Source organism: Canis lupus, chromosome 20, assembly GCF_011100685.1.
Source record: "Canis lupus familiaris isolate Mischka breed German Shepherd chromosome 20, alternate assembly UU_Cfam_GSD_1.0, whole genome shotgun sequence".
Lineage (NCBI taxonomy): Eukaryota > Metazoa > Chordata > Mammalia > Carnivora > Canidae > Canis > Canis lupus.
The window spans coordinates 41,726,133-41,744,771 of NC_049241.1; the positions used below are offsets into that span (position 1 = coordinate 41,726,133).

The following is an 18,639-nucleotide window of genomic DNA, read 5'->3' on the forward strand; positions in this document are numbered from 1 at the left end:
TTTAATGTGTTAACAGTTCACCTCCCCTCCATTCATGTGTTGAAGAAACTAGAGTTTTCACCTGTGACTGTGCCCAAATGTGCCCGTAAAGTACATGGTGTCATTCCACATGTTCTCCCCACTTCTCTTTCCCCCACACATCTTACATAAACCAGAGGCTTTCTCTGGATATGTACCAGGTGTTCAGGTTCACTTGTGGTTGCTGGCTTTTTTACTGTAATTTCAGTTGTCTCTCTTGGTGACATTAAGGTTGGTCAGAGTCTGTAGCGGTGGTAGGGCCGATCTATCCATTACAGAGTTCCCTATCAGACTTCAGGGGTTTTACCTGCCTAAGAGAATTGCTTCGTAGATCAGCTCTTTCATCAGGCATTGCAAAGTGGTGAGATATCTCCAATGATTTTTTTTTCCTTCTGCATTTATTTCTATTTGTTCTTTATTTATTAGCAGGGATTCGTTTATTAAAAAGCAATCAAACAAAAAACCTTGATCAGTTGTTCAGTTATTCTGAAAGTGAGTTCCTTACAGGGAAGAGTGAATAAAGGCTTCATCCTTTCTCTTATTGGTTACCTGAATAATGAGTTACTAACCACTGCCTACACCAAACGTGGCCACTAAGGAGTTTTTTTTCTCTTGTGTGTATATGTTTCTAGTATTGTGAACTTACATAGTTTTGTATATTTTATGTGTTTCAGTCTGTTGTGGACATTATTGTTTTTGATGCTCAGATTGTCCTATCTTTAGCTCATGGGATCCCGTTAAAGCTGGCAACTAACCACCACATTTTAACCACTTTGAAAGTTGATCTCACAGCCCTTTCAAACTTAACTATCTTCCCCCCCGCAAAAAAACACCAAAACCAAAAACCTACCTACCAACATCATGAAAATATAAAACAGACTTTTAATTTCAGCTTTTCTCCCCACCATGTTACTTTCCTTCATTAATGTGTAGGGGTGTGTGCTGTGTATTACGTTGCTCTAGTAACACTCATCCTATAGGATTTTTTTTTTTAAGATTTTATTTATTTATTCGTGAGAGACACACAGAGAGGGGCAGATACACAACACAAGCAAAGGGAGAAGCAGGCTCCATGCAGGGAGCCTGATTGGGGACTCGACCCTAAGACCCCAGGACCATGCCCTGGGCCAAAGGGAGGTGCCAAACCTAGCCACCCAGGGATCCCCCTATAAGATTTTCATAATTACTCTGTTGTAATGTACCAGGTGTTTAGGAGAGCCCAAGTTTGTGCTTTCTGGTATGGGATGCAAAATCTCTGGCCAAGGCACATAGAAATGAACTAAGGTAAGACAGACCCTTGCAAGCCAGGGAACGCCTGAATAACAACATGAATAATAACAGCTAACTTCCTCAAATGACAGTTTTTCTAGATCTGCTCATAGAAATATTCAGGCATGTTTACCTGAGAAGGCCATGACTGAAAAAACTATGATCTGACAACTTGTATTTATCAACATGGATCTTTTAGTTCATAACCCAAAATATGTTTTAGGTATTAATTTTTCCTGACTTTACCCAAAACTGGGGCTTGGTCTACTTCAATTGGGAACATTCACTTCACACATGCGACTGTTAAATTACAGCTGTGGAAATAGGACTGCCATCAGACTTGCCACTTGATCTAAATGATGTTTGCAAATAGAGTCTTAGGAGTCTTTCTGCCTGTCCAATTGAGCAGATCTTAGATTCTCTGTATGATACTGAATTTTCTTCAAAATTAAGCTTTCGGGGATCCCTGGGTGGCTCAGTGGTTTGGCGCCTGCCTTTGGCCCAGGGTGCGATCCTGGAGTCCTGGAATCAAGTCCCACGTCAGACTCCCAGCATAGAGCCTGCTTCTCCCTCCTCCTGTGTCTCTGCCTCTCTCTCTCTGTGTCTCTCATAAAGAATAAATAAATAAATCTTTAAAAAAAACAATTAAGCTTTCAAAAGATACAAATGCTTAACAGTTGAAGATCACAAAGTGATTTTTTTCAGAAACAGTGCTTATTTTTAAAATTTATTCCTTAAACTACTGGGATAAATGTTTATGGGGGAAGTTCACTTGTGGCTACTTGATGCTTAGTTCTGGCTGATATTAAGCAGCGGCATCTTGTAGTAACTGTTCACAAAGAACTCTTAGCTCCAACATCTGCGTTTAGCTAATAAAAGATAAGAGAGATTTTTCTGCCTTTTTCCCTAAATTATATCCTGGTGAGGACAAGTATTTGCATGCTAGGCCAGTCACCCACCAACTGTAAAGTGAAGAACCAGTGCATAATAGGGACTACACAGCCTTGCTGCCTGATGGAGCCGGGGATTGTGCTGGGCTCTGATTCCAAAGTGTTACTGTGACACTACCCCATGACACTGGACTAAGAGGGAACTTACAGCAGATTCAGATACAACTATTCTTTTAGGGAAACCATGCCAATGAAACGAGAGTTCGTAAAAATAGCATTTAGAATAGAAATAGGATGTTTTTCTCTTTTTTACTTTCTCACAGAAATAAGCTTTTCTTTAGTGAATTTTAAAGAAAAGGATCATTGAATGTATGATGAGACTAAAACGTGTGATGAGCTCATCTTTTTTCTTAAAGTTTTTTATTTAAATATAATGTACATATAAAAAATATAAATCATGAATATTCAGTAAATTTTAACAAAAAGAATTGTCCTGTGCAGCTGATACCCAGAAGCTCCCACTATCCTATCTCCTTTCCTCCAGAGGGCAACAACTATCCTGGTTGGGCTGGTTTTGGGTTTTTTTTTGTTTGTTTGTTTGTTTGTTTTTTCTTGTTTTTTGTAAGATTTTATTTTTTTATTCATGAGAGACAGAGGCAGAGATACAGGCAGAGGGAGAAGCAGGCTCCATGCAGGGAACCTGATGTGGGACTTGATCCCGGGACTTCAAGATCACGTCCTGGGCCGAAAGCAGGTGCTAAACCGCTGAGCCACCCAGGACCCCCTAGTTGGGCTGGTTTTGAATGTTGTCTAGAGGAAATCACACAGTGATTACTCTGAGTTTTTTTTACTCAACACTTGGTATGTAAGATACATCCACGTTATTGTCGGTGGTTGCAGGTTTATTCCTCTTGTTTGCTGTGTGTGGTCTATTGTGGAGCTCTACCCCAGTTTATTAGTCTGTTCTCCTGTTGATGGACGTTTGATTAGTTTCCAGGTTTTGGTTTCGTTTTAGTAAGTGCTACTATGAACATATGTGAGCACATGTCTTGGAGCACACACAACAGAAATGTATGCCTATGTCTATCAAAGTATCTATAATGGGTCATAGGATATGCATATGTTTACATTAGTAGATGCTGCCAAGATTGTCCCAGAATGGTCATACAGATCTATATGCTTGCAATGTTCGAGCATTCTAGCAGCTCAAGGTAACCTTTTTCATAATTGCCCCATTTGTGGGGGTGCTTTGAAGTTCACATGTAAAATTAAATCCAATAGAAAAGCTGCTTGTTAGCAGGTGAATCTTGGGTACCATATTCTGGCAATCAGCTTAAAGGGATCTTTCAAAGCAGGACAGGTGAGGAAATGGATAGGATTTTAGGTGAAGTTCAACCTCAGTCTCTGGTTTACTCTGGGTGTCAGTTAAGAACTTTGCGTTTGGTCCTTCCACCTATTATTTCCTAAGTTCTAGAAAAGTATATAGGACACTTCATTTATGTTAGGAGCTGAGGATAATTATCCAGGTCATTTGGCTAGCTTTTGGTATTTGGCCAGAATTTATGGTGAATGAAGGAAGGGGGGGAAGTCAGCCTCTGAAAAGTCAGCAAGGTTGGGGAGTTGGCTAGAAGGTCAAGACAAATTTATCACTGAGCAGTTAATATATCCAGCTCTCTGATTTAGAGTTAGTATAATTACATAGATCTATCCCATGTAATCTTTTCTCCACAAAACTGTCCATCAGTTAGTGGGAGAGCCCATTAAAATAGAGGCTCAATGTCATGAAATCTGCCAGGTTGTCAGATATGTGGGCCTGGGCCCCAGAATGGCTGGTATAAACCAACACTAGTATATATTCTGTTTAGTTTGCACCTCCACAGCTTTCCTCTTCTACCACCCCTTAATTCATTCCGATACTTAAATTTTTGTATAGAGAATACTGTCTTTATGCTGTTCTCACTTATTCTCCTAGGCTCTTCTTATTTGGGCTTCTAACCTGGGAACTCCAGCTTTGCGTAGGTTTGGTTTTATTCCTGTCTCTGACAGAGTGTCCCAGCTTGGTCTGTTCACTACCAAACAGAAAGGCAAAGGATGTACAGTAGTGATATGTTTCTTGTGTATGGTGAGCAAATGGACACTGGAGGTAGCTATAGCCCTTAGGTTTTGCTAATCTTGATAAAGTACACACCACTGCATTTTATATTTTCATTTAAATTGGAAGACTGTGATTTCATTAAGTGATTTCTAGATTACTCATTTTCTAGTCCTCCCTGTAAAACTACCATTCCAGATGGCACAAGGTGAACAGTCGTGAGCATATGCATATATCCTTTAACCATGCCCTGGGCTATAGTATCCATGACAGCACGTGGGGAAGCAAGGAGAGTGGCCTGGTGTGGCTGCCTCTTCCTGAGGTGCTCTTGGTAGTGCTGCTCACCTGAGCCGAGAAGACACCTCTGATTCCTGGAGGTCTTCTTTCATGTCAGTCCTCCGAAGAGCCTCAGCCCATTCTTAACAGGAACATAACCGGTAAGTGAGTTGAGTCAAAAGGAAATGACACGGGCAGCCCCGGGTGGCTCAGCGGTTTAGTGCCGCCTCTAGCCCAGGATGTGATCCTGCAGACCCGGGATCAAGTTCCATGTCGGGCTCCCTACATGGAGCCTGCTTCTCCCTCTGCCTGTGTCTCTGCCTCTCTCTCTCTCTGTGTGTCTCTCATGAATAAATAAATAAAATCTTAAAAAAAAAAAAAAAAAAAGGAAATGACAGAAATCTACTATGTGAGTCCAGCGAAGCTCTGCCCTCCGCTGGGCATTTAGAGTAAAGGAGGCACTCTGGAGTTGTCATGGATCTGGAACGAGCTGCCTGCCTTGGGGAAGCCTCTCAGTGAAAACCAAAAGGAAAAGGACATGTTGGCTTCTGTACCTTTATAGTTTCCTTGTGGTTAATAGTAAAATTTTTAGAAGTACTGAAACAAACAAAATAGGAATTGATCTGAATTGATGAGAATTTGGACGTGGTAGAGATGATTTTTTATTTTTTATTTTTTTATTTATCTGAGAGAGAGAACATGAGCGAGGTGGAGTGGGGGCAGAGGGAAAAGGAAAGCAGACTCCGCGACAAGGAGCCCAACATGGTGTCGGGCCCAGGACCCCAGGACCATGACCTGAGCTGAAGGCAGACACTTAAACAACTGAGCCACCCAGGTGTTCGCTCCACAGAGATGATGTTTTAATGATAAAACTAGAATTAGTAAAATGTTGGTTGTTTAAGGAAATTTCAACCAAGACATTAGTCACTTGGCTTTTAAGCCCCCAAGTTAAACCCACTTACACAACTCTACCCGTGGGAAACCGTGCTTCCAGACAGTAATCCCTTCCCAGCCCACCCCCTGGACTCACAGCCCTACACCAAAAAGGGAAAAGCCAAGTTTTTATTATCTGCTGTGCCTTTGGTCCTGCTTGCATCATGTGATAACAAGGCTGTTGAACCACTTTCCGGAGTAGCAGGTTACCCTCACAAAGAGAACAGTGAGGGCCCAGTCTCCAACAAAGAGAGTCTGTCGCGGGCGCCCCCCGGAAGCCACTGCGGGAGGAGCAGTCCCGAGGAGCCTGGGCTTCCCCTCACTTGGCCCTGATTGTGTTATTTCCGTTCTCCAGGGCACTCAGCCAGAGGATGTGCTGTGGACGGTTAGAAAAGGAGCGATGAAATGTGCTCAAGATTGGAAATTCACAAGCTCCCTTTCCTAGTTCCATGTTCTTTTCCCACCTGCCTCTCCCATCCCAAATAATAAAAATCCTTAAATATTCCACCAGGCGTGATGGGCGGAATGCTTTAGGGAAAGATCTAATAAACCTGAGAGAGTGTGAGGGATTTTTCCACTAGGCTAAACCTAATTTTAGCAAACCTTTCCATTTTTCAGGCCTCAGATGCCTGCTGGGTTGTTTTTTTTTTTTTTTTTTTTAAAAAGCTTGTATGTAGGTCAAACTCCCACCAGTTTTTGCTTTGATGCTACAGTTTTGAAGCCATGTTTCATCTCTCTCTCCCTCTCTCACCTCCCTTTCTACCAGGGAAGGAGATACCTGTTTTTTTAATTTTTATTTTTATATTTTTTACCGGCAGAACATAGAGATACATCCTTTAGTTTGTTTGGTAAGGTCTGCACCTGTGGCTTTCTTCATGTTTAGTAAGAGATCATGGCAGGGCGTTCAGACATTGTCATCCTTATTAAAGTGGCGAGACCTTTGTCAGACACTAGAAAAAGCACAGGAATGTTTAGGTTTGAAATGGACAGAGTTTGCATTATGAGAAATTAATTATCTTCTCCCCAGCCCTCTTAAATTCTGCCCCATTTCAAATTTGATCCTTAGAAATGAGCTCTTAGAAGGAGAAAACTGCTCCTTCAAGGCAAGGTGGTGTAGGTATTAAGGAAAAGAGAATGAGCCTCAGGGCAGACAGACCCGGGTTTGAACCTCAACTCAGTCTCTACTCCTTGGGAACTCAGGCCAAATTACCCAGTCCCTTGAGACTTTGTTTCCTTATCTTGAAACTGGATTCTTCCTGTCTCACAATCTGCCCAACAACCTAGAGGATTCAATGAAATAACTCACTGCCTGGCAAATGGCAGGCCCTGACTCAGAATGATATCCTGTCTCCTTGTTATCTGTTCCCTAAATCCACTGCCCTAGATACTCAGCACTGTGAGTCGTATAGGGTGTGATAGCAGTCACCTCTGGGTGGCATGGGAACATCACCCACTCTTAGTACTCCTTGCTTTCCTGAGAAGTGTTTGCCTGTACAAAGTCCCATAACCAGAAGTAAATTGTTTTTTCTCTAGCTCCTCCTTTTTGCTGCTACCTCTCCTAAGGAGTCACTGTTCTCTTGTATACTGTACACATATGTCCCAGTGGTTTTATTGTCCTGTTATGACAGGAAGGTGGGAACACTTTGGATTTCAAAAGGCTTTGGAATTTATAGCGAGAAAAAGAAGTTTTGTGCAGCCCTTGTACTTATAGCCTTGGAAAACCCTAAAGCTGCCCTATCACAGCTTGTTGCCATCAAGATATAGGGAAATAGGTAAACAGGCCACTGCTACTGAGCACGTAGCTTTGGAAATGGCCCCACTGGGCCTTCCAGCAAGAGCCTTCAGGCTTAGCCCGGTGCCTTTTGGATAGGCATCACTTCATGGGTCTCTGTCAATCTGCAGCTAATTCTGTTTGCCAGAATATTTCTTGAATAGTTTATTTCCCCACTGGAACTCCCCCACGCTAAGCTGCTGGTCAAAGAATTGTTTCTCAAGCTGGATGTGAGTCAAAGAATTGACCCATCCGTTTAGTGGCAATAGGGTTTGCACTACCATCTGTGGACTCCCTCCTCCAGACCCTTATCCACAGGGTTCACTGTGGTTACAAGCACCACCTCTGGAACCAAGGTACTCAATCAGATCTAGGCCTTCCTGTTTACACTTTATGACATTGGCAAGTTACTTCCCCTGTCTCCTCTTCACAAACTTGGTGACTTAAAACAACCAACGTGTTTTCTCAGTTCTGGGAGCTAGAAGTTCATTATCTAGCAAGACTTGCTGTCTTCCGGGGTTCTAGGGGATCTTCTGTTCCTTGCTTCTTCCAGCTTCTGATGACTAGTGGCATTCCTAGGCTTATGGTCATGTGTCTCTTTTTTTTTTTTTTTTAAGATTTTATTTATTTATTCATAGAGAATAAGAGAGAGAGGCAGAGACACCGGCAGAGGGAGAAGCAGGCACCATGCTGAGAGGGCCTGATATGGGACTTGATCCAGGGTCTCCAGGATCACGCCCTGGGCTGCAGGCGACACTAAACTGCTGCACCACTGGGGCTGCCCGGTCATGTGTCTCTTAAAAAGGACACTTGTCATTGGATTTAGGGCCCACCAAGATAATCCAGGATGATTTCCTCATCTTAAGGTCCTGAAATTAATGACATCTACAAAGACCCTTTTTCCATATGGTTGCATTTACAGGTTCCAGGTATTAGAACATGTATTACGGGGGATCCCTGGGTGGCGCAGTGATTTAGCGCCTGCCTTTGGCCCAGGGCGTGATCCTGGAGACCTGGGATCGAATCCCACGTCGGGCTCCCGGTGCATGGAGCCTGCTTCTCCCTCTGCCTATGTCTCTGCCTCTCTCTCTCTGTGCGACTATCATAAATAAATTTTAAAAAAATAAATAAAGAAAGAACATGTATTACGTATCTGTTGCGGGGTTGCAGGCGGTAGGTCACCATCCAGCCCACTGCAGGGTGCCATAATGTTTGTTAAATTAAAAAATTACTTACTTCAGGGGCACCTGGGTAGCTTAGTTAAGTGTCCAGCTCTTGGTTTTGGCTCAGGACATGGGATTAAGCCCCGCATGGAGCTGCTTGAAAATGCTCTCCCTCTGCCCCACTCCTACTCATATGTGAGTGCTCACTCCCCATACCCCACTCCCCCAACAGATCTTTTTTAAAACATTACTGCAGAAAGCAGAGTAATCTTATAACTGATACAGGAAAGAGGAAAACAGGGTGGCTGGAACTAAAGTATATACTTTAATTTTTTGTTTTTGTTTTAAGATTTATTTGAGAGAGTGCAAGCAGGGGAGAGACAGAGAGAGAGGGAAAGAGAGTTTTAAGCAGACTCTGCTGATCTGGGGCCCAACACAGGGCTCAATTTTGTGACCCTATATGACCACCTGAACCAAAACTTGAGTTGGACACTCAGCAGACTGTACTACTCGGGCACTTTTTTTTTTTTTTTTTAATGCTAGCTATTATTTTAAATCATTTCACAGTGAACTGTTTAATTTGAGCACAGAATGTGGTACAAAGAGAACTGGATTTAGAGTCAGAAGACTTGGATCTGATACTTCTTAGAAATTCTGTGACTATAAGAAGTCCTTTAACTTTTCTGAGCTTCTGTTTTCTCTCTATAAAATGAAAATACTTGCTCTCATAGCATGTTGGAGGAGCCAGTGATGTAATAAGGCACTATAATAAACAATTTCCCTGATAATACAGAAAGCCATAGGGTAGGAGTGGGGCAGATAATCTAGTTTCACTCTGTATAGTATCTAGAAACCTAGGCTCTGGGCATCCTCAGTGACTTGCCCAAGAACATTGCATCTTGGCTGGTGTGAAGTGGAAGTAAGATGACGCTGTTTAACTAAACAGTCTGGTTAGTTCATCTGTACTTTCCCTGTTGAGGATGATACTATGATGGTCACTGATAGGGGTGCCCACTGCTGAGCCAGGAGTTACAGCAACCCACACCTTGCTTTTCACGTCAGAGCATAAACCTCTTTCTTACTGCTAAAAATGAGAAGCAGTTGGGACTGCATGGCTGTGTGTCATTCCACTTATGTGAGCACACACTTGATGTGCTCTTCTGTCTTCCTTCCTTCCCAGTACTCATTCCTGGCCTGTTTGTTTGTTTGTTTGTAAAGGCATGCTTTACTACTCTCTTCAGTTTTCTGGAGAGAGATCTGAGAAGGGCTGGCAAAATATTCTTCCTCACTTTCTCAAGTCCTCTTGTCTAGACTGAACTTGGAAGAAGGAGGCAGTATGCACCACCCCAGTAGACATGGGCTGTATTGGCTGGTCCGAGTGCGTGATTTCCATTGACTGGTCCTGTGTCTTCCATTCCTAAAGCAGGTGTCCTTGTCCATCATTTCCACTTCATCCTCACTGTGCTCTGCGTGTCATATTCTTTCTCCTTCCTGCTGCATAGTTGTTCTCTGCCTTGCTCTCTCACCCATTCTTAGGCTGCCTGTGGGGTGCTGCCCCTCACCCGTCAGCTCCCACTTCTGTCTACTCAGGCTGCCCTCATGTAGCCCCTGCTTCTCTTCAGAAGCTCTCTGCCTCTGCTCTAGGCTCCAGCTCCTCTGCATCTCTTTTTCAAGCTCTCCATCACACAGGCCATCAGTCCCACATTCCTTCCTTCTCTAGAACCTTTCACCAAGCCCCCAACCTCATTCTGCGTGTCGGGCTCATCCAGCCCTACTGCTGTAGGCACACTGTGGATTATGTGGCTTTTACTTGAGCATGCTTTTTTGAACCTTTTTGAGCTTCTTGCTCCTCAGGAAATGCAGGTGACAGATAACCAGGTGATGCAGGTACCTACCTCTGAGAGTGGTGAGTATGAAGATGCCACAAGAAGTGGTAGCTCTGAGGAATAACGGGAGTGACACTTGTATTATTTTCTGATTTCTTAACTCAGGTGGGGCCTTGTGCTTAGGATAGTCTGCTGCTGTCGTGTCTCTAACCCCCTTCTTCACTCTGATGCACATCATCTAAAATCCTAAGTCGTCTACAAGCTTATCTCAATTGACTGGAAGGTTTCAGGTTTTTGGCTTGCTCCTCCTGTGGTTTTCCCTTGATGTGCCTGCCATGCTGTACATCTGTGGGAGGAATGATGTATAACATACTTGATAGATAGTTGTTCCTTTAATCCCCTTGTCATTCCCTAGGTTGATAGACTTCACTACTGCCTGTATGTGTCCTAGCACTGTGGCACAGGCACCCAACAGCTTCTGGCTTTGGTGGTCAGTTGGTGTAAGAGTGGGTGGCTGTGTTAGCCCAGCAGTGAGTCCAGTACTTGCTCTTGCATTCTCTGAAGCAGTTTGACCAAGCTGTCCTCTAGTGGATGGATCTTGGGGACTCCTCTGCTGGGTTCTCCCATGATTGCATTATAGAGCACAGAAAGGTGGGCCTGAGGTCCCCAGACTTGCTGTCCTATTTATTCTGAGGTAAAATGTTGATATATTTTGCTTTATAAAAATTGCCCCTGAAAGGCAGTAGACCACCTCTTCCCCAAACTTTTGAACTTGTGGAGTTCTTTTTCACTAAAACCCCCCAGTAGTGAAGGGCCTGGGTCAGGAAACAGACACGGGCAATAGATGGTGTGAGGCTTGAAACTTTATGTGTCTCCCTTAAGACAGGCCTTTTTCTAACAATGACAGAGAATTCCCCTTAAGTTGTCTCCAGTACTTCTTTATATGTTGTAATTGACTGGTAACTATCAGTCCCATCTCCCAAATTTTCCAAGATTGGACCTAAAGCATTCTTTCTTCCAGCTGTCTCAGAACTATGTCTAGAAACATATTTAGTTTCATACAACTGACCTTTACAGAGATACTGAAATCCCTAGATTAAAAAAATAATAACGAAACACCATAGATTCTTTCCTTATTCTGTAGAGAGTATAATTTGCTGAGGGTGGAGAAGAGAGAGAGAAAAAGGAAGCACATGCATACGTTTCAGCCTAGATCTGTACCCATTAAAATATTCTCCTTTGGATGTAGTTCTTGAAAACCAAGCCCAGCAGCCAAACCACTGAGTTTTAAGAACTAAGAAATATTCATATCTGAAGTAGGATTGGCAAACTACAACCTGTGGGCCAACTTTGGCCCATCTCCTGTTTTTGTATGGACTGTAGGCTAAGAATGGTTTTTACAATTTAAATGGTTGGGGGAAACTCAAAAGAAGAATGCTTATATCTCATGAGGATTATGCAAAATTCACATTTATAGAGTCCATAAATAAAGATTTATTGGGGGATGCCTGGATGGCTCAGTGGTTGAGCATCTGCCTTCAGCTCAGGGCATGGTCTCAGAGTTCTGGGATCAAGTCCCACATATGGCTTCCCTCAAGGAGCCTGCTTCTCCCTTTGCCTGTGTCTCTGCCTCTCTCTCTGTGTATTTCATGAATAAATAAATAAATAAAATCTCAGGACACCTGGGTGGCTCAGTGGTTGGGCGTCTGCCTTCGGCTTAGGGCATGATCCCAGGATCCAGGATCAAGTCCCACATCAGGCTCCCTGCATGGATCCTGCTTCTCCCCATGCCTGTGTCTCTCATAAATGGATAAATCTATCTATTTATCTGTCTATCATCTTTATAAATAAATAAATAATCAATCTTATATAAATAAAAATTAAGATTTATTGGGACACAGTCTCACATATTTGTTATCTGTGACACCTGTATGTCATCTGTGACTGCCTTCATGCTACAGTGACAAAGTTGAATAGCTGTGACAGAGACCATATGTTCTGCAAGGTCCAAATATTTACTGTCTGGCTCTACAGAGAAAGTTTGCTAAAAATCCTAAAGGCTCAGTGTGAAACTGTAGTCGGGAGGTATTTTACTGTTCTTGTGTCTAGTCTCTCCTCTCATTAATCTCAAACCAACAGGAAGAGATGAAGGGGTTGTCCATTTTTCTTGCTCTGCCCCCTACCCCCCACCAGCCACCATCTCTGTGCTTCTCCAGGGCCAGTGCTTCATGGTGGGGGTTAGGAGAGACTTTTATTTCAACAGGACTTGGAAATCCGATTAGGATTCCTTTATAATGTTGATTTCACAGTTGTGACCAATACCCTTTCTTGCCTACTACACCCCCACCCACCCACCCCCGTGTGAAGCTCAGACTTAACTTAGCTGCTATCATCAGAGTGCACACTAACTTGCTGTAAAGATCCTCTCCATCCCCTGTGGTCAGTGCTTGGCATTTTGTGTCCTCAGGAAGATGTATAACAATCCACTATCCACCCAAAGTAACCAAAACAAATGTTTTCTTTTAGGGTGCTCTTGTAGTTGCTTCTTACAGCTACCTGCCTATACCAGGGTTTAGGGTATTCTTTGACTCCATAGACTGCCCCATTATCCTTCTTCCTCCAAAAAAAAAATGAAAATCTGGACATAGAGATTATTACAGATTATGGCTCTGTTGGTATTTCAAATCCTTCAGAGGGTTAGGTATTTGTATTTAGCAGTCTTGAGCATTGAATTGATCTCTTTCTTCCTAGTACACTTACCATAATACTTTAAATCTCCTTCCACAGGTCAGATGCCAGGTCCAGGTTCCATGATCCCTGGGCAACCCATTCCAGGCCGCATGATTCCCACTGTTGCAGCCAACATCCACCCCCCTGGGAGTGGCCCAGCCGCTCCTGGTATGCCTCCAATGCCAGGAAACATCTTAGGACCCCGGGTACCACTCACGGCACCTAATGGCATGTGTAAGTAGCATGGTGGGGGGAAACATTATCCTTGTATCTCTCTGGGTGGGCTGGAGACAAGAGATGGGGCTTTGTTCTCTAGATTTATAGTTTGGCAGGTCCATGGACAGTGCAGCCTGTGACAGTAGGTTCTAGAAGATCGGTTTGTGATTAGGGCTCTGCAGCACCCCTGAAGAGCAGGTGCACAGATGATGACTGCAAATACTTACAGTTGTTTGGCCTCGTGTGCAATAACCATTATGTTGTGTACTCTCAACACTGAGGTCTGTGGGGAGGCCAGAAAGACATTCCTCACCCACTCCTGTTTAAGCCCGTCTATCTTGAATCTTGGTAGATACACACAGCTGCTGGTTGTTTTCCTATAGGAGCTTGTTATGGACACAGGGTTCAAAAGTGGAGGGTGCAGAGAAGGAAATAATTGGTTTAAGGCAGAAATAACAAGTTTCTTGTAGCTACTCTGGGATATTGGTAGTAGCGACTTAGTAGAAGCAGTATTGAGGGGTTATGTTGAAAAGGAAGTGGAGGTCCTAGCAGGCTCTGTGGAGAAGGCACAAGTGCTACTGAGCCGTGTCTATCTGACAGTATGTGTGAAGCCAGGTCTTTCCTCCAGTACACCCCTTGGTCTTTCCCAATCATAGCCTCCAGAGGCCTACTTCAGAAGCTCTGCCCTGCCCTTTACTCCTGTAGATCTTCTCAGAATGATCCCAAAATGCAAGTATTCCAAATGCATCTGTGATCCTGATTCATTTACAGGTTCATGTATGTGCCAAGGAGTTAGCTTCTATCACAGAACAGAGAGCTAGGACTCAAGAATTCCTGGTCTCCAGGGGCTTTAGTTGGGAAAACAAGAAATGAACAAGTAGATGTTACTATATAGGATTTACAAGGTATGTGAGACTCTGAAGTGCTTTGCATACACTGTAGCACTCTGGGAGACTTCCCAGAGCCAGGAGGCGGCTGTCTGCACACAGGCATATCTCATTTCTCTTTGGACCCTAGGGGCTAGAACAGTGCAGGTGCATGGAAGAGACAGCAGTATAGCTGGGTGTAGAAAAACATGATCTCCCTTGAGTCATTGCTTAGCGATTGAAGTCTAGCAGATACTTCTTTTCCTTGGCAAGAGAACACTTAACCTCGCTGCCTTCCAGGCAGTATGCAAACATGCTAGCCTGCCAAGAGGGTTGACCAGTTTGCCATCCCTTGCAGAAACAGTATCCTTGGTCTTTAGCACTGTCCAGGATTTCATCCTGAAGGGCACTTGGAGCAGCACCTTGAGACTACAGAGGGTTTGAGTTTCAGGTGCTCTCTTCCCCCACTTCCTGCCACAAATGAGTGTTTCCAGGATTCTGAGCCGCTGACTTGGCTCTCAGATCCCAGGTAGGCCTCATTGGGTGAGGTGGTTCCCCTCTTCCAGCCTGAGATTCCTTCGCTGGAAAGGGAAGGGATTAGATCAGTGGGCTTCAGAATGCTTTTAAGAGCTTTAGTAGTTGGATGGAAATCTCCTGGGGGGAAGGTTGGGTGAACTGATTGGTAAGCAAGGCCGTACTTAAATTGTTTCATATGTTTTCATTTCTGACAAAATCAGAAGGTTTAAAGAACCCTGGATTAAATAATCTCTAGGGTTCCTCTATACATTAAGCAGCTAAAGTGGAAATAGGAAAGAGCCCCAGACACTCATACTAATTGTTCCCTTCAGGACCTGACCTAGTTTTGGCCAAAAATCCAAGGACTGCAGTTCAGGAGCTGTGGGGCCTCCCAGGACTGTCCAGCTTGTCAGCAGCTGCCTCGAGTGAAGCTCTCTGACCCTGGTGGAGACACTTAATCCGCAAGAAGTTATTGATAATCTGTTTTGTGCCCACCTAGGCCAGGCACTGTGAGAGAAAGAAGACACAGAACTTGCCCAGGAAGGAGCTTTATCATTTAACTGAAGAAATAAAATTAGAACCATTAAAATGCAATAAAATCAAAATATAATTAAGTTCTGAAAAGGTCTGGAGTGATTCTTGGAAGGGCTGGGCCTCGAAGGAGGTTGGGACAGATTCAGACACCTCAGCATGTGAGCCGAGACCCGGAGGTACGCGTGGACCTGATCCGGATGGCCCCCCGCGGTAGCGGCAGTGCCTCAGAGGCTGCGTTTATTGCCTGCCATAAAGAAAATGCCTTCCTATATCACTTTTCTCTGAATGGGCTCTCTCCCAAGCCCTTGTTTCCAGCAATGACAAGTCCCTCTTGGATGTGTTTGCAGATGCCCCTCCGCCGCAGCAGCAGCAGCCGCCACCACCACCACCGCCTGCAGATGGAGTCCCTCCGCCTCCTGCTCCAGGCCCTCCAGCGTCGGCGGCCCCCTAGCCTGGAAGACGGGGACAGCGTCCACACCCAGCGCCGCCAGCTGCCGGGCAGATGATGAGACTTGAGTTCCTCAGCTTCCTTGGGTTTCTTTTAGGATTTTTCTTCTCGCGGCCCCAAGCACGCATCCCATATTTCCCTGTTCCTCTTGCCAACCCCTCTCCGTGCTCCCACACCTCTTGTGTTAGGTCCTCTGCCGGCCTGCCGGGAGGCGGGGAGCCTGCAGTGACAGTGCGCCCTGGTCATCCTAATGGTAACCTGCGTCCCCCCCCCCCCCCATCCTGGTGTGGGGTATACTGACAGTTTCTCTGCAGGTCCTATCAACATTCGAATTTTATGTCTATTGTTTTTGCTCTCCTGCAGTTTTTGGCTTTGTCTTATGCTTATGTGGATAATGCTTTATAATCATTATGTTTTCTTTTTTCTTTTGTCATTGTTGCTTTAAATGGGAGCATCCTAAGTTCATAGGAACCAAAAAATGGTGATGGGCAGAGGGAATAGCCAGAGGGGACAAACCTAAAGGCATTATAAGTGACCTTATTTCTGCTAATCTGAGCTAAGATTGGTGCTGATGGTGAAGTTGCATGAGACTTTTGCCCCACATAGACACACCAAAATTCAAAGAGATGGGGACGGGACCCCACTGATTTTATTCCTGGTGAGGAATGTGAGGACCTCCACCCTGTGTGGCAGAACACGCCCCTTTAGTCCCCGGTAGGGGTATGCACAAGCATTAGAGCAGACCCACTCCTTCCCCAGGCCCACCGATTCTGGCTTTCTATGCAGGTGCTTCGTTGGATTAGGAGTGGGGCTTGGGGGAGGCATTCCTTTGTTCCCTAGACTAGCCAGGAACATTTTAAGAGCCTATGGCAATGACTACCCAGTGAGTCTAGTCCACTAGTCACTGCTTTGTATTCATTCTTTGCCCCGCCTTTAAAAAAAAAAAAAAAAAAACTCTAAAACGGAAAAAAAAAAAGTGAGTAGATAGTGCTAAACATTTTAGCTCATGGAAGTTGGTTAGGATTGGCTGGGGGTTCAAGTCCCCAAACTACCTCTTGCAGTCCAGGGTGAGTGGGGTTTAGTGAAGCGGTACTTTAGGTTTGGGATGGGATTGGAGAAGTGGGGCAGGATCAAGGGCCTCTCGTACCTTCTCTCTTCCCTTCCTGAGATCTCACATTCCATCTGTCGCAAGGTTATCAGGAAGATTCTGGGGGCACCAAGGAACTCAGTTGGCAATCAGAGCATCATGCTTTGAACTTTGGGGTACTCAGACTGGGAGATCAGAATGCCATTCCAGATGAGGAGCCACAAAAATGCCTTAACTTGAGCTCATTTCTACCCCTGCTGATGAATGACTTGAGAATTCTTGGTTTTCTCTTCTTGTCCTTCCTCCGTCCCCTCTATCCTTCCATGGATGGGGGACGGCTGTGTTTGGTGGAGCTTGATTTCCAAAGTACCTGGCCTCTTCACATCACATTTTCAAGTGGCAGTTTCATTATTTAGAATGCAAAGGAACACCTTTTGGATATCTTTTTCTATATATTCTGTAAAGCTTTACATAAGAGAGGGTATAGGGAGGTGTTTGTAAAACACCTCAGTTCTTTTTTCCTTAGTATCAGAAAGCAAAAAATAAATAAATAAAACCACAATTAAGATTTGCCTTTCAAACCCTCAGGTGTTGCCTCTACCCAGGTGGCCCTGGTCACCATCAGAATACTGGAGCCAAGGAGACCTTGTTCCGTGTGTGTGTGTGTGTGTGTGTTCTGGACTCTTGGAGTGGAAATGAGCTTGTTCCTGCTGGAGTTTAGTTCCAATGCATTTGCCTCCAGAAAGATCCCAGTGCCTTTTGACAATGGCCAGGGTTTTCCCTCTTTCCTGCCAGTCTTTCCCAAAGGAAACGCATTCCAAATACTTATCTTTTCCACTGGGGTCTTAGAAAGAAAATGGAATTCTGGTTCATACTGTGGTCCCTTGTAACCTCAGGTCTTTAACGTGATCACTTTCAAATTTAAAAGATCCAGGTGGAAATATTTTTACTATGCTGGTAACAATTCTACAGAATACCTGAATTCTTAACACTGTTATGTTTCAATATAAGTGGTGACTTTTTCTTTTCATGTCTTTGATCTGGTTTCGTTCCTGTAATACAGCCACCCAATTTGGGGGGGGTGGGGGGAATAATACGTGGTTTTTGTACAAATCTGTTTCTCAGTGTGTTGTTATTTTGGAGAAACGAAGGGAGGGAGTTTTGGGAGATGGAGGAAATTGGATCAAGAAGACCTAATCTCCCTCTTTTTCATCGAATAAATGGAACATTTCTGGATTCTAGTCCCATTCTCTGCATTCACACACCAGTCTCTTCATGTGTCCTCTGAAGAGCCTAAATATTCAGCCACATCTGGTCCTAGTCAGCAGTGAGTTCAGGGATTCAGGGCTTCCTGACTGACCACCTTCATGATACTTAGGAGCATACAGTTAAATGTGCCTTGGCCAAAGTGAAGAAGGGAGTGTGACCAATATCCTGGCACCCCCAAGAGAAGAATGGGTAGTTTTGTTTGGCAGGCTAGAGAATGTTTGGCAGGATGCAGTATAGACCGCCCCAATTTGGAGGCAGGCCTTGAGGTTGGTTGGTTCTATAAACCTTTATTTTAAGGACAACCTTTGAGCATCCACAGGTGTAAACCCTGTGCAGAAAACAGGAAGAAACCATTGCTTTCAAGATGCTTATGATCCCAGCAAAGCAAAAGAAGTGGATTCTGGGCAGAGAGGTGAACGTTTGGCTCCTCACAGAAGTGTGCTGGGTGGGTTGTGCTTTGTTTTCTGAGCTCTAGTAAAGGGTGCTGGGACAGGCAGGGTCTCCCAGAGTTCCTGTACTTCCCAAGGGTGAGGAAGGTGAACCCTTGACCCAATCCGACCAAAGACTGGTTTATAAACTTGAGTGCAAGTTCTTTGCAAAGCATAACAGGACATGTATAATCAGCCAGTCTTTCACAGGTTCTCAGATCTTTACTGTGGAGTGGTTCCCCCACATGTGATCTAGGATAGTAGTTCTACAACCTCAGTCCAGATCAGGGTCACCTAAAGGATTGTT

The 18,639-nt window shown here is 44.3% G+C and overlaps 1 protein-coding gene across 1 annotated transcript in view; it reads left to right on the forward strand.

Annotated features, from left to right (window-relative positions):
- SMARCC1 (SWI/SNF related, matrix associated, actin dependent regulator of chromatin subfamily c member 1) overlaps positions 1–17,871 on the forward strand; it is a 171,992-nt gene extending 154,121 nt beyond the window's left edge. Inside the window, exons 27-28 of the mRNA XM_038566605.1 lie at positions 13,026–13,202; positions 15,448–17,871. Of these exons, the coding sequence (XP_038422533.1) occupies positions 13,026–13,202; positions 15,448–15,551 (281 nt within the window). The 3' untranslated portion in view covers positions 15,552–17,871. The remainder of the gene's footprint in view (positions 1–13,025; positions 13,203–15,447) is intronic.
- The last annotated feature ends 768 nt before the right edge of the window (positions 17,872–18,639 follow it).